A 13,839-nucleotide genomic window follows, 5' to 3' on the forward strand; every position below is an offset into this window, starting at 1 on the left:
TTTAATTTAATGAACCTTTATTTAAGTTTTTAATGCATATTTATGAACATGAGATTATATCAGAAATATATAAAGAAGAAAAAAAATCATCCAATGAGCAAAGCCGCAATCATGAAATATTAGAGAGCTCTGAGATACAATTGGCATAAGCATAATGAGCATAATAATTAGAGTAAAAAGGAAACTCTACTGCTATTCATATGCCCTGGGGTATACATTAAATAAGACAGAACTGTTGTCATAAATCTATTACCAAACAGTTGTACACTGACCCTTTGTTTGACCATTACATATATCTGAAAATAATGAATGTGTACTGTGTAGTAAGAATATAGTATACAGTTTAGATCGAGTCAGAAGAGGATGACTATGAGGCTTCCATCTAATTAAATCTTTCTTCATTTCCTTGATTGTAAAATATATATTATGTCATGTCATACACTATTCATCTTCCATGATTTCCGTTGATTTCCTTTACTATAAAATAAATATTATTAGTTAGACTCATATCATATCATTCACTAATAATAATCCTAAACAAGCTATGATAATCTAGAAGCGTTCTCTTTTAGGCGTACTGGGCCATTGGATGGTCACTCCAGTCAGGCAGACCTGAGAGCTTCTCCTCAGTGGCGGCCTCTATTGGCCAGCCCCAGGCCTTGAAGAAAGATGCCAGGTTCTTGTCCACTACTTTGGAGAAGGTCTCAGCATACGTATTCATCTTGCCTTTGTTGTCATTAGGTACTCCCTCCATGGTATGGTAGGCAGTGAAGACCTTCTTAAAGGCATCCCAGCCAAAAGTGTCTTGAAGCTGGTGAAGGAAATTGTTTCAAAAATTATACTGAGGCTCCAGACCACAGTTCCTCTATGAAGTTGCACCCATCTTTTCTATACTTCTGCAAAGGGCTACTGGACTCAGTTCCAGCCACTTGTTTACCATTTAAGGGCAGGTGTTCAAGCACTGGAGTTTTTAATACACACACAGACCAGACAGCTAAGTTTGACCAAAATGTATAGGAATTACGGACAGGACCTTTAAGTGGATTATACCAGTGAATGCTACACTCATGGCTATAACTTTAGTAATTTCAATAAGTAACAGTCTGTACACTGTCAGTACCATGGACACAATTCACTATGTGCAGTTCCACACCACAATAGAAATGATTAGTCAGTCAGTTATTTCTGCAAAGAAGAATACTTAATCAGTGCATGTCCTCATAAAGAGTAAATATCCCACACTGTATGTCAACCCCCCACACTGTTGAGTTGTTGACCAGATGCTTTTGCTCACCTGCATATAGGTCTCTAGGGCCACCCACACGTTCCACTCGCCCAGCTTGCGGCCACCCTCGGCGTAGTTCTTTGCACGACACTGTCTATTCGCAAGACTCATGTTCGGGTGGGCCATGGCCCGGTCCAGGCCCAGCACTGTTTCATGCACGTAGACGGACCACAGGTTGCAGGTGCACTCTGTGGTGTGCGAGGGAAACTCCCAGACCCCTCGCTGCTGATTGTGGCCCAGCTCGTGGATGGCGCCCCACAAACCTGATGTTCGGGCCTGGTTGGGGTTCACCAGCTCTGCGGCTGATGAGGAGTGCATCATGACCGGGTACCCGGCGTGCATAAAGCCTTTCAGAGAAACAGAAGGTCTCAAATAAAGGCACGGAAGTAAAATAGAATAAAGACAATTTTAATCCACTTATGCATCTTTCTACACTGAAAAATATGGTCAAAAGTTTATCTTGTGGAAGGCAAGCCTGCGTAACTTACAGATGTTGAACAGTCAAGTGCCTTTATAGTATTTAATTAAAAGGCAATAGTGACTTAAATAGTTAATTAAAGGAATGACTATCATTTATCGTAACACCCCCAATTATCACCACTTTTGTTAAGAAATTCTAAAACAACGATGTTTAAGAACACTTCAAAATAACATTTACTAAATGAACCTTACATTTTTCAGTAGCTATAGGTGTGTAGATTTGAACAAAATCTGGTTTGGTTCTTAACGGGAGCATTTACTGCCTGAAATATCCGATTTTGTTTACCACGCTCGGAGTTATAGTGCTGGCCTGATGGGTCGCCTATTTACACCGTTTCAACGGCACATGAACGTTTAGACCGAGAATTCTCGTCATAAAATTCAAATTCCACTGGAGCTCCAAGCGGTTGTGTACACGCAGCCTTACAACACTGTTTACAGCTCTTCGAGTCACGGTAAAATGTCATTTTTGGTACATAGCCAATTTAGATACACCTATGTTGTGGGAGGTTGCGTTTCTTTAGGAGTCCACTGTCTTGGTTTGTATAGAAATGGATATTAAGTGACACATACACGCAAGACGGTGGAAATACGGGACCGGTGGAAATAAGGGGAGTTCCGATAGCTAAAGTTTAACATAGTTTTACTATGTTCAGATATCAGACTGTAGCAACTAAAGTCCTCTCTACCCATATAGGAAATATGGAATGCTAATCTTCATGCAAGTAAAGCATGCACAAACTTGAGGATGAAAAAATACATTTTTGGGAACAATTTAGTATCTCCTCTGTCACACTTAGTTGTCAGATATGATAACAAAAACATCAGGTAAGCTACAGAATTCATATGAAGAAAGTGTTTCTGCAGTACATCATAGTAGACAGCAGAGGGCAGTATGCAATTATACTGAGCCATATATCTGACACAATACCCATAGAGATCATATATAATGGTAAACTGAAATTATATCTTAAAAAATGTCACATGTAAGATCTTTCAAACACCAACCATATAACTAAACTGACCGTGAGAGATCTGGACGTCGGCCACAAATCGTTCTTTGCGGGGGAACTTGGCAGGCTTCGCCGCAAGGTCTGCCACTCCCCTCATGATGTCATCCCACAATGTCGCCACTTCGTCTGGCCGGTCCAGACCTCGGATGAAGTCTGAGTGAAGGGTCAGGATGATGTTCTCAAACTCCAGCTCAGCCCAAGGGGCAGGTGCATTCCGGATCTCATTCACCCACTGTTCTACTGTCGTCTCCCCTAAGATGAGGATCAAAGGAACCGCAATTATTATTAATAGTATTATTGTGTAGTATAATTAGTATTATTATGTTATTTCATTGCCTGATTGCTTGTTTGATGGACTGAGTGTTTTATTGTTGGTTTTGTAAGGTGACCTTGAGTGTTAAGAAAGGTGCCCATAAATAAAATGCATTAATATTATTAACAGTGTTAACTGTAGTATTATGCAGTTCAGTCACTGGTAAACTGGTGTAGATGTGGTGTAACATGTGAAGAAATAAAGAATGTCATTAAAAGTGCACAATTAATTTGCCACCTTATATTATTGTATAGGATAAACTGTGCAGCTTTGAAGCTGTGCAGACAGTGAAATAGTTGATGGTGGTGGAGGAGGATAAAAAAAGCCTTTTTAGCAAGCTACCAACCCCACCCTCACTCATGCCATATTGCACTGTACTGAATTGAAACAAACACTTCTCAATTCCTTGAAATAATAGGAAAAAACATTTATGGTCTATAAAGGCCATGACCATCGACATCGACAATTTTTGACAAAATAAGTCATTCTTGAATCAGCTGCAAAGATGTCTCAAAATCAAACATACTACTAATTCCAGTGTCATTTTGTGATTATCTGTCTTTAAAAACCAATATTTGTCTTTCTCACCAGATTTATAGTAAGGTGCTTGAACAGCCATCTGCACCACCACCTCTGCCCCCTCCACGCTGGCTTCGTTTGGGGCGATCAGGTAGATGAGGCCCCCCCATAGGTTCCACACCAGCATCATCTCTTCATCGACAGGAAAGCGCTCACACACCAAAGGGGCTCGTTTCAGCTCATCAGAACTGCCAATATTATCAGTCTGACAGCCAATCTGGATCTGAGGGAGGAATATATGTTATTGTCAATATATAAGTGGATGGATAAGTTATGTCAGCTTTTATCATCAATATTAATCAATTCATAAGTGTATAAAATGTGGTTATTTGATTTTCAATCAAGCCTTTTTTCAGAAGTCATACAAACTTTCTTCAGTCTCGGGTGACAAACCATAAACAACATTATATTATGCATATAGGCAAACAGAGGTGAAAAGACATGGTGGTGAACTCACTCTCCAACCCATTCCCACGATCTCTGGTGGCATAGCCATATATGTTTTCATTCCGGGGCAAAGGTACAGGCCGGTGCTGAGCCACTTCTCACCACCTGCAGCACACACCCAAGCCATGTAGGAACAAAGTAAGCACAGACAAAAAGGACATTAAAAGCTTAAGTAAATAGGAAGATTACTGTAAAAGCTTTGAATAAGTAAATGTGGCTAATCATTTTGACTATCTTGTTCATAACAGTGACTCAAGAACTTTTCATTCTGATGGCACTGACGTTGATTCACATAAATATTTGTTTTTGAGACAAGATGATTATGAGCAAGTTACATGCTTCTGCAGGTATTCCACTATGTGGTGCGGCTTGCACAAAATGTTTTGAGAAATCCATTACTGTTGTGAAAACGTTAAAGATGATCTGAGAAATGCTCCAAAGCAACTGAGAAAAACTGTAAAAAACGTTTTGAACACTAAAGAACCAGTACTGGACTCACCTTCAGAGTTCGCACTGATGCGGACCCTTGCGTTACTGACAAGTGGCATTGTAGGCTGGTTATTGATTATGTAGGGCAGAAGGGTATCAGGGTCCTGGCACACTTTGTAGACCTGGGCACTCACATTGAGAAGCAGATGGTCCTTGGTGCTTTTTACAGGGCAGTTGTTACACACTTGCGGGACGCCTGCCTTCTTTACCATGTCAGTCAGCATCGACACCATTGACGTATAAGCTGCACAGTGGTGGGCCTCCATAGCAAGGTAATGAGCACAGTCAGACCCAAGCTTCTTCAGACAGCCTTGATCGTGGTCTGTGAGGTTGTGGCCTTCGGTCACGTGACTGGCAAAGCGTCGGAGCAAGCCCCTGAAGTGATACGTGTCTGAGCAAGCATTCTCCAGATCGGGCACCTTGTAGAGCCCTGAGCTAAGGGTGTCCCCCAAAATGCAGAGCCCCATCTTATTAAGGATGTGATTGCCGGGGTACTCGGTCATGGCATTTCTGCCAGGATGGCTTTGAGCCCAGTACCAGGCATGTCCCCCAATAAGGAGCCCACCGCCTTCAGCAACAAAGTCCTGGATCTCCTCACAGTGAGCATCACTGTACGAGTTGCAGACGTAGACACTGAGGTCCTCTTTGAAGTCAGTCACCTTACACTGTAGTCCAGAATTGGACAGAACAGACATTGCGGATTGCACCGGGGGTGCGATACCCACTGCCCCATTGCGCCCTTCGTCCAGCCAGCAAAGAGCGTTGCTGAAAATTTTGGATAGGCTCTCACGCATCATGAAGCCCTCGTGGGTGGTCACGATGATTCGGCCCTGACCATAATAAGCTCCAGCGAGGAAGGCCCTGCCATCAGGTGTGGTGCCAATTGGGAAAGCGAGGGGTCCGTGGACCAGGACCTCTGAAGCTACTGCACCACCCTGGATGTCAAACTCTGGCACGCCATTCAGGAGGAACTCAAGGTCATCTTTGAAATTCTTTCCAATTCTGAAAAAGATGGGTGATAAGTATTCTGAAATCATAAGACTTAGTACATGTACCGAGCAAAAGCCTTTCGCTAAGGTGTCTTTCTTTCACTAGGTAAAACAAAAAGGAAGCTTTGCACACTGTGGCTCCACAAAATATATTATTTAATTTTCTGTTTTATAAAAATCGTTTTAATCTCTCAGGATCTTCCTCAGACCTCAGGCCTGAGGAAGACACTCTGTCTGGCACCTGATCTGTTTTGGATGTGTGTGCACACTTTTTCTTTTGTCATTCATTAGGTAAAATTTACATTTAAAATGATCTGACATAAATTTTTTTCTGTTTATGTTTACAATACTTACGAAACAGACAGCCAACTATATGGTATCTGAGGGGGCACAGGGAGCACTCCAAGCTCTCCGTAATGTTCTGAAAAGTAGATCCCTGCTACACTGCACACCTTGTTCCCTGGGAAATCCAGCAGTGTGTTTTTTGTAGGATTTTCTTCTGCCCAGCTCCAAGCTTGGCCGGCCACAAGCAGTCCTCCCCCTGCCTTGAGGAAACTCACCAGCTCCTTAACATGTGTGTCTACACTGTAAGCATCGGTGACATACACGTCGAGACCATCTTTGAGCTCACAGACGTCTGCCTTGATGCTGGAGTAGGACAGATTTTCCACAACAGCCTTGCAAGAAGGATGGATACCCACAGTATCTTTGTCAGGCGATTGCATTAGCCAAGACACGGCATTTTCCACTATGCCAGCGAAGTCAGTAAGGTGTTTCTCATGTCCGAGAACCACCATGCGACCTTTGCCATAGCTTGAGGCAGCCATTAACACCTGACCTCTGGGGTTCATGGCCAGTGGGAAGGCATGGTCACCAATCAGGACCAGGTCACTGGGAATGTGCTCGTTCTCGAAATTCAGCTGCTGAATTCCATGCATAAGTTTGCAGTACGCCTCTTCTCGTGCCATGTTTGGTTTTGTAGGTTTTGCTGTTCAGGAGTACTTTGTCCCTTTTGCTGTGAGAAATTGAGTATTGAAATTGTAAGAGTGGTTTTCTTTTGAACAAGGTTGGAACACACAGTTTTCAAAATTAACCATGCACAATTCTCACATTTAGGACATGAATATGGTAACACTTTACTTGACGGCTGATTTCATAACACATTCATAGCAGCTGTCATAAACTGCACATAAAGCATTCATGACTGTTTCATGAGACATGACTTAACATTCATAGAAAACCTTTCATGAATGTGGAAGACAGAACGACGACAATATGTAAAAATAAAAGTCCAACATCTTATTTGTGTATCCTGGATAACATTAATTTGATCTCTCCAGCCTTTGTAAATATTTCATGGATAGCTTATGAAGTCTACATTGAATGTCACTTTACTATGCAAGTTGTGAAGTATTCGTAATCACTGAGTTTAACACTGGGAGGTAAACTAGCCTACATTCAGCTTTATTTGTGTAACCTGGAACGGTTGGACATTCCCAGTAGCAAAAGATGAGAAATCATCTGCAAAGGTTACGTCAATGAACAAATACATTTTTATGAAACAAAAATTATTTGCTTGACCATGTTCTGTCTTTTTGGCACTGAAGTAGCCCATTGACTCAGATGTGATGTGATCAAGAGGTTTGGACCAAAAACGGCAATACTGCTTTGCGTTTGCTAGTTCTCGTCGTTCTGTCTTCCACATTCATCATCAAAGGTTGTCCCGCCTCTGTAACTTCCGTATCCATCCAACTTCTGGGCGTCGAATGTCTATGGGAAATAACATGGCGTTTCGAAATATCATACCGGTAAAACATCTGTAGGTGGCGAAGTAGAAAAAAAATGGTGGGCCGATCCCAGATAGCAAAGGGGCGTTGAATCAACCTCCGCCGCTTCAAACAAACGTGGATTCAACGCCCCTTTGCTATCTGGGATTGGCCTACACACTAGGGATAGGCAGAACGAGGCTTTGTGAAACAACGAAACGTTCGAAGCAATTGCGCCGGAATTGTGTCGAGGCTTCGAAACAATCCGACACACGTAGCTCCATGGTATATCTACAAAAATAATTCTGTGGAAATGCATGGATTCCAGTTTCTTCCAGTAGCAGCAACTGGAATCCATGCATTTCCACTGAATTATTTTTGGAATCTGATCCCTTATCATACCTGTTCATTCTTACTCGTCGCTCGACTTATCGTGACTAAATTCAAGATGGCTGCAAACGCTAAACTTCGTGAAGATACTGTCTGTATAAATCGTCTTGTAAGTAAACTACCAGTGCTTTTTCAAAGTTCTCAATGTCTCGTTTTAAATGTCAGGGCCCTCGGAAGTCTACCAATGAAGTGTGGAGATACATTGAGCCTCGTAAATGGTGTAAAACAGTGATTTATTTGCATGGCTAGGCCGATGCCGAAGCACCACCATTAAAAAAGCTGTTGGTAGCATCGGCTAACTAGCGCCAGATTTTGGAGTGCAGGGGACAAGCCGAGATGGGCTATGAGACATACGTTCACACTCGGTATCATGTTTCAACACACTTTAGGTCAATATCACACCGGAAATCTCCTTTAAGGTCATGTGACATGGTGTCACGGTGGTAAGTCCCTCCCCGGCTGACAGAAGTCGGACAGAATTTCTAACCAGCAAGCATTAGGCGTGTTCGACTTGAGGCAGATCTGTGCAGATCTGACTTGATGTGATGCATGCTGGGTTGAACACAATGCATACTGGGATGGACGCAATGCTTGCTGGTTAGAAATTCTGTCCGACTTCTTTAAGCACAGCTCAGCTTTAAGAAATTCAAATAGCCTAGATGTATGCTTAGCATTTTGTGATCATAAAGGCTACTTTCACAAACTCTTAGTCAGCTGTCCTCAGATTTACCAATATCTAGGCGATATTTGTAACATTTATTTTGTATTTGGCCCGTTATGAAATCATGTGGAACAATTTAAACACATTGTAAAACTTAAAGCCCAAATTTGGAGACATCCATGCATGTCGAAATTTACTGCAAATTCAACTGGATTACTCTGGAACGGCAAACTATACAGGGGACTGCTTTAGTGAAGTATTCCACCGAGATGAATGGTTAGGGAGATCATGGATGCAAAAGCTTCAGTAGAATGTATGATTAAATTGAATTATATTATTTACTTTTCTCGCGAACCGTTCACCACAGCAATTAGCGGCTAACATTGTTTAAAAGCTGAGAAAAAGTTCTTTCATGTGATGTGATACATGTGCCTGTGTGATGAGTAGGCTTAGCGATTGCGAGTATATTTCAACTGAGAAGAATGGGTGAATTTGGACGCACTTTTGTCTTGCCATGCGCTGTCATTTTCTCCACTGTGTAAAACTGAATTAGTTTGCGCTGTGATGCTAAGATTATTTTGACAGGCTATAGGCTAAATAAAAATCGCTATTAAACGGACGCAAAGCAGAATATTGAAAGAAGGGGGCACCAAGGCCAACAAGGGGCAAAGACGTGGCCGCCTTGAAATTTCATTTTGATTTTTTTTTATATGAACATAAAAAAATGCGTTGGTCTCGAGGACTCGGTCTGAAATTACGAGTCCTTCTCCTCCTACTGTGGTCCGAGACCGAGTCAAGACCGAGTCTTTGAAGGAACAAGTCCGAGTCGAAGTCGCAAAGCAGAAATCGGTCTTGATTTCACTGCAGACTGTAGCCTGTCTGTCCGTGATGAGCTGCCCTCTGTTGTAGCTCCTCCCGGCTAGCCTCTGAAGATCACGTTTACGTAGAAAGCCAGACCAAGTCAGATCTGCCTCAAGTCGAACACGCCTATTGCGTCCATCCCAGTATGCATTGTGTTCAACCCAGCATGCATCACATCAATCAGATCTGCCTCAAGTCGAACAAGCCTATTCTCTGGTTGTGAGCAAGATCTAACGCCCTCCCCCGCCCGCGTACATCGGAACTAGCTCCCGGTTAGCATTAATAATCGTTTACTACTTAAACGGCATCGACAATCAAAAAATCCAGTGGAAACTAGATGGCAGAAGTGTGTAGGCCAATCGGCCCACCAGCTTTTTCTACTTTGTCACCTACAGAGTTTGACAGGTACGATCTTTCAAAACACCAATTGTTTTTCCCATAGACATTTGACGACGGAAGTTGGATGGATACGGAAGTTACGGAGGCGGGACTTATTCTGGAGAGGTCTAATCAAAGACGTACCAGAGCCATAGATAGTAAAAGAAATGGACGAACAGACTCCGTCGTTCTCAATGGGAGGGTACTGAGTCATTTTTCAGTTGGTCCCCCCAGTACTGCGCAGACTCGCACTTAAAGGACAATTCCGGCGCAAAATGAACCTAGGGGTTAATAACACATTTGTACGAGTTCGACCGTTCGCTGGGCTTTATTTTCATGCTAGTCGAATGTGACCAGTTTTATTGCAAACCGCTAATTAGCGTTTAACGCTAGCCTTCGGGGCACACGTCCAGTAGAAAGAAATCGCTATTTCTATACCACTAACAAGGCTCAAAATAGCACCACACTTACATAGTAGCATAATGAGGGTCTCTACATGTAAACCGAAGCATTGAGAACTTTGTAAGTGTACAGGCAGTTTATTAAAAAGAAACACATTACCGTTCAAGTCTGGTTCACATACAGGCAGGCGCCTTGGGAAAACGAAACTCTGGGATGTGAAGTGAATCTCGTGTGAAAAGTTGTTGCTGAAAGAAAGGACTGTACAAAAGAGAAGCACTGAACGCAACAGGAGACGTAAGAGATGGCAGGCTATTTGAACGAATTTGAAGACATCGAGGATGAACCCTTATTGGACGTCGGAATATAGCCTACCAACGAAGAGCTGCGGAGCTCCGTGAAAGGGCTATGAGAGAGAGAGAGCTACCTGTAGTCAATGCTGCACACAGCCTCGCACTTCTGGAAACTGTAGGCTACCTGCGGACATTGTGAAGCTATAGCCACCGAAGAGGAGTGCCTGTGTTGCATGGAGTGGGACCTGTTGCGTCGCGATCCCCAAGAGACGCAGTGTTTTGTAGAGTATGAAGATTTCCCCTCATTTATAAACAGGGCTGTAGTTGAAACTTTTTTCCATGTCCCGAAAAGAAATTGGAGGCGGCGATCCATACCAGAGAGACCAGATGGACATCCACTAAGAAAGTACACTATACAAGTTATGTTACATCGGAGCTATTACTTCTGATAGGCATATATTGAGCAAATTACGTTTGATTTTAGTTCACATCGCCTGCCTGTATATGTGAACAACCAGACGTGAACGGTAATGTGTTTCTTTTTAATAAACTGCCTGTACACTTACAAAGTTCTCAATGCTTCGGTTTACATGTAGAGACCATCATTATGCTACTGTGTAAGTGTGGTGCTATTTTGAGCCTTGTTAGTGGTATAGAAATAGCGATTTCTTTCTACTGGACGTGTGCCCCGAAGGCTAGCGTTAAACGCTAATTAGCGGTTTGCAATAAAACTGGTCACATTCGACTAGCATGAAAATAAATCCCAGCGAACGGTCGAACTCGTACAAATGTGTTATTAACCCCTAGGTTCATTTTGCGCCGGAATTGTCCTTTAACTTCGTGACGTTAGCCATCGAACTGAATCTTGTAACTCGTATGATAGATAGGCTACACAGAAATTCTTCTCACACTTCCTTCGCCTTCAGTCATCAAAGTTAAAAATGTATTTATGTATTATTATTAATATCATCCTCACAAGTGATATCAAGTCATGTTAATGTTGAAACTACCACACATGATCATCTTCGAAAACAGTCATGGTAAAACAAAACAAAAAAGTTATAGCCTTGAGGCTAATCTTCTTTCCACTTTTCTGACCTACGTCAATCCATCGAAAACCTCTGAAATGATTAACGTTAGACTACCTAACGGTAAAACTACTGTTTTTTCATTAGGTTTACTTGCCTCTATGCTTTACCTTAACATAGGCTACAATGCTATTGTAGGCTACATAGCTTTGTTCACGAGTTTCCGTGCTGGCTGGACTACGCTTCTTATCCAAACAATACGGTTATCTCCCTTCAGTGCGTTAGCTTCCCTTCTACCGGACATGCTAAACATTCTTCTTACGGGAACCTACCGTTACGTACGAGGTAGTCGAGTCTTGTTTTGCCTTTTATTGTTTATGTAGATAACACAGAAGCTAAAATATCGGCACATGATATATGTTATATGAAGTTATGGGAGTTCAAAAAAATCCTAAATGGATGGGCGTTCTATGGAGTTAGCAGAGAGTTGATAACCACCGCTACATCGATGCTTCTACTTCCGGGAATACTCCACCAAGTGTATTTTCTTTGCCTCCCCTTTCGAATACAATACTCAATTTATCCAGATAAACTAGCAAACTGGCTAGTTAGCAAACAAAGTCACACCGTTTATCTTATGTCAAACTGTTCAAAACATTACGTTCTTTTTGTGATTTATGAAGCATATCCGTGTTAACTATAGTTGAACAGACATTCTTTGAATGAAGGTAATAAGCATTTCTCTCCCTCTCCGTTGACCAAAACTGTGCCTTGGTATTTGCTGGACTAATTGAGTGACATCGCGTCATAAAAGCTGTGAGGTAAAAATGTTTTAAAACTCTGCAACTGTGATTTGACATGTTGAATCTTTAGTGACAGCTTGAAGCTGCTTGCAATTGCTTGCAACTTTTGATTGACACCTCCGCAACTCCTCTCTGCAACCGTCACAGACCGTCGCAAATCTTAGGTTTGAACTGGCCTTAAGAACACAGGAGTTTTAAAGTTTGCATCCTCTTTGATCCAAAACATCCCCTAAAAGAGTAACTCTTTCAAACACCCATACACTTTCCTTTCGACGTTGAGTTAAAAAAAACGTCTAATTGCTGTTCCGGTGTTGCCTTGTTTGGTTCCTTTACTGACTTGTTTGATAGAAACATGTGAGGACTTCATATACGAGAAATATATTTGGGTAATGTATTGCTGGGTAATGTATTTCAATAATTTTACAGCATTAGGTTTCCTGCATTATCTCTCTGGCTTTTATACTGCTATTTCCATGGCTTCTATAGTTGTGTCCGCTGTTCTTACGACTCAACAAGGTTCCATAAATTCACTTTTATATACAAATATATGTGACAAATTAAAGGGAAAACATTTATTTTGAGTCACACAATGTTTAAGTGCACTTAAGGGCATTTTACATCTTCACATTTGATTTCCCCTTTATTTTGTTCACTTAACTAGTATGTTCCAGTTCAAAACATACACTATTTAGCATTTCTTAATAACACTAGAGTTTACCATAAAATGGGCAATGTTGATTTTCTTTTCTTATTTTAAAGGTATCTGTCTGTGACTGGCTTTGTCATCAATATTGAGTCATTCACCATGATGATACCAGAGCTGCTTGAGAGACAGCAGTATGTGTGCACTTATAGATTCAGCCAGGACCACTTAGAGCTTTTTTTTAATTCCATCAGGGCCTCAGGTAAGAACAGATGTTTATTGCATGCGGTCATTGACATAACTATTTCTACCTTCCGCGGTTTGTTTACCATTTCTGGGCATGATGCGTCTAGTTGTTATGGTAGCCTAGGTGGATCTCAGAGATGCAACACGGATCTGAGCAATTTCATTATGCAATGCGAACGGTCAGTCAGAGAGATCAGATTTTGATCGGATTTCTGCTGACAGTCTGAACTAAGCCTATAACAGGTTAGCTTGGTCATTTCTGAATAGGTTTTTGTCATGTTTGTACCAAATGAAAGTATGTGAAACCCTATAAAAACAAGGTCTAGGCTGAAATGTGCACTCATTTAAAGTGGAAATTATAAACACCAAAATGTCTTTACATAACCCTTAAACAGGCAAGGATAGAAATACAAACACAACTGAAATTCTGGCTTTTATTGGTCTTATATCAGAAAAGTAGTGTAAAAATGCGCTACACTGAACACTGCTCAGCGCTTAATGCGTCTGAACCATGACATGAAACATTCAAAAGTTCAACCCTGCTTTTGTCTTTTTCTCTTTTTTTTATTATTATTTCAGGAGGATGGAATAACAACCCGAGTGTTGTTAGCTTCCAGAATTACTTCAGGCACATTATGGTCCGCTGTGGCATCACTCCAGGAGACACAGGCAATGTACAAGCACAGGACACCACCAACTGCCTGTCAGCTATTGACATGTCTTCAGTGGCGCCAGCTGTGGAGGATGACCGTGACATTGCACCCTCTCCTTTTGAG

At 41.8% G+C, this 13,839-nt stretch overlaps 1 protein-coding gene across 1 annotated transcript in view; it reads right to left on the reverse strand.

Moving 5' to 3' along the window:
• The window catches only part of LOC143121782 (TRPM8 channel-associated factor homolog), a 21,022-nt gene continuing 7,183 nt past the window's right edge, over positions 1-13,839 (reverse strand). The window contains exons 3-9 of the mRNA XM_076282370.1: positions 5,950-6,610; positions 4,617-5,608; positions 4,128-4,222; positions 3,680-3,893; positions 2,791-3,030; positions 1,295-1,632; positions 1-811 (exon numbers count right to left, since the gene is read on the reverse strand). Of these exons, the coding sequence (XP_076138485.1) occupies positions 569-811; positions 1,295-1,632; positions 2,791-3,030; positions 3,680-3,893; positions 4,128-4,222; positions 4,617-5,608; positions 5,950-6,563 (2,736 nt within the window). The 5' untranslated portion in view covers positions 6,564-6,610 and the 3' untranslated portion in view covers positions 1-568. The remainder of the gene's footprint in view (positions 812-1,294; positions 1,633-2,790; positions 3,031-3,679; positions 3,894-4,127; positions 4,223-4,616; positions 5,609-5,949; positions 6,611-13,839) is intronic.

This window comes from Alosa pseudoharengus, unplaced genomic scaffold, assembly GCF_046254945.1.
Source record: "Alosa pseudoharengus isolate Yale_2024_CS ecotype anadromous, Long Island Sound unplaced genomic scaffold, YU_APseudo_1.1 YU_APseudo_1.1_scf_13, whole genome shotgun sequence".
In the NCBI taxonomy this organism is placed as follows: Eukaryota; Metazoa; Chordata; class Actinopteri; order Clupeiformes; family Clupeidae; genus Alosa; species Alosa pseudoharengus.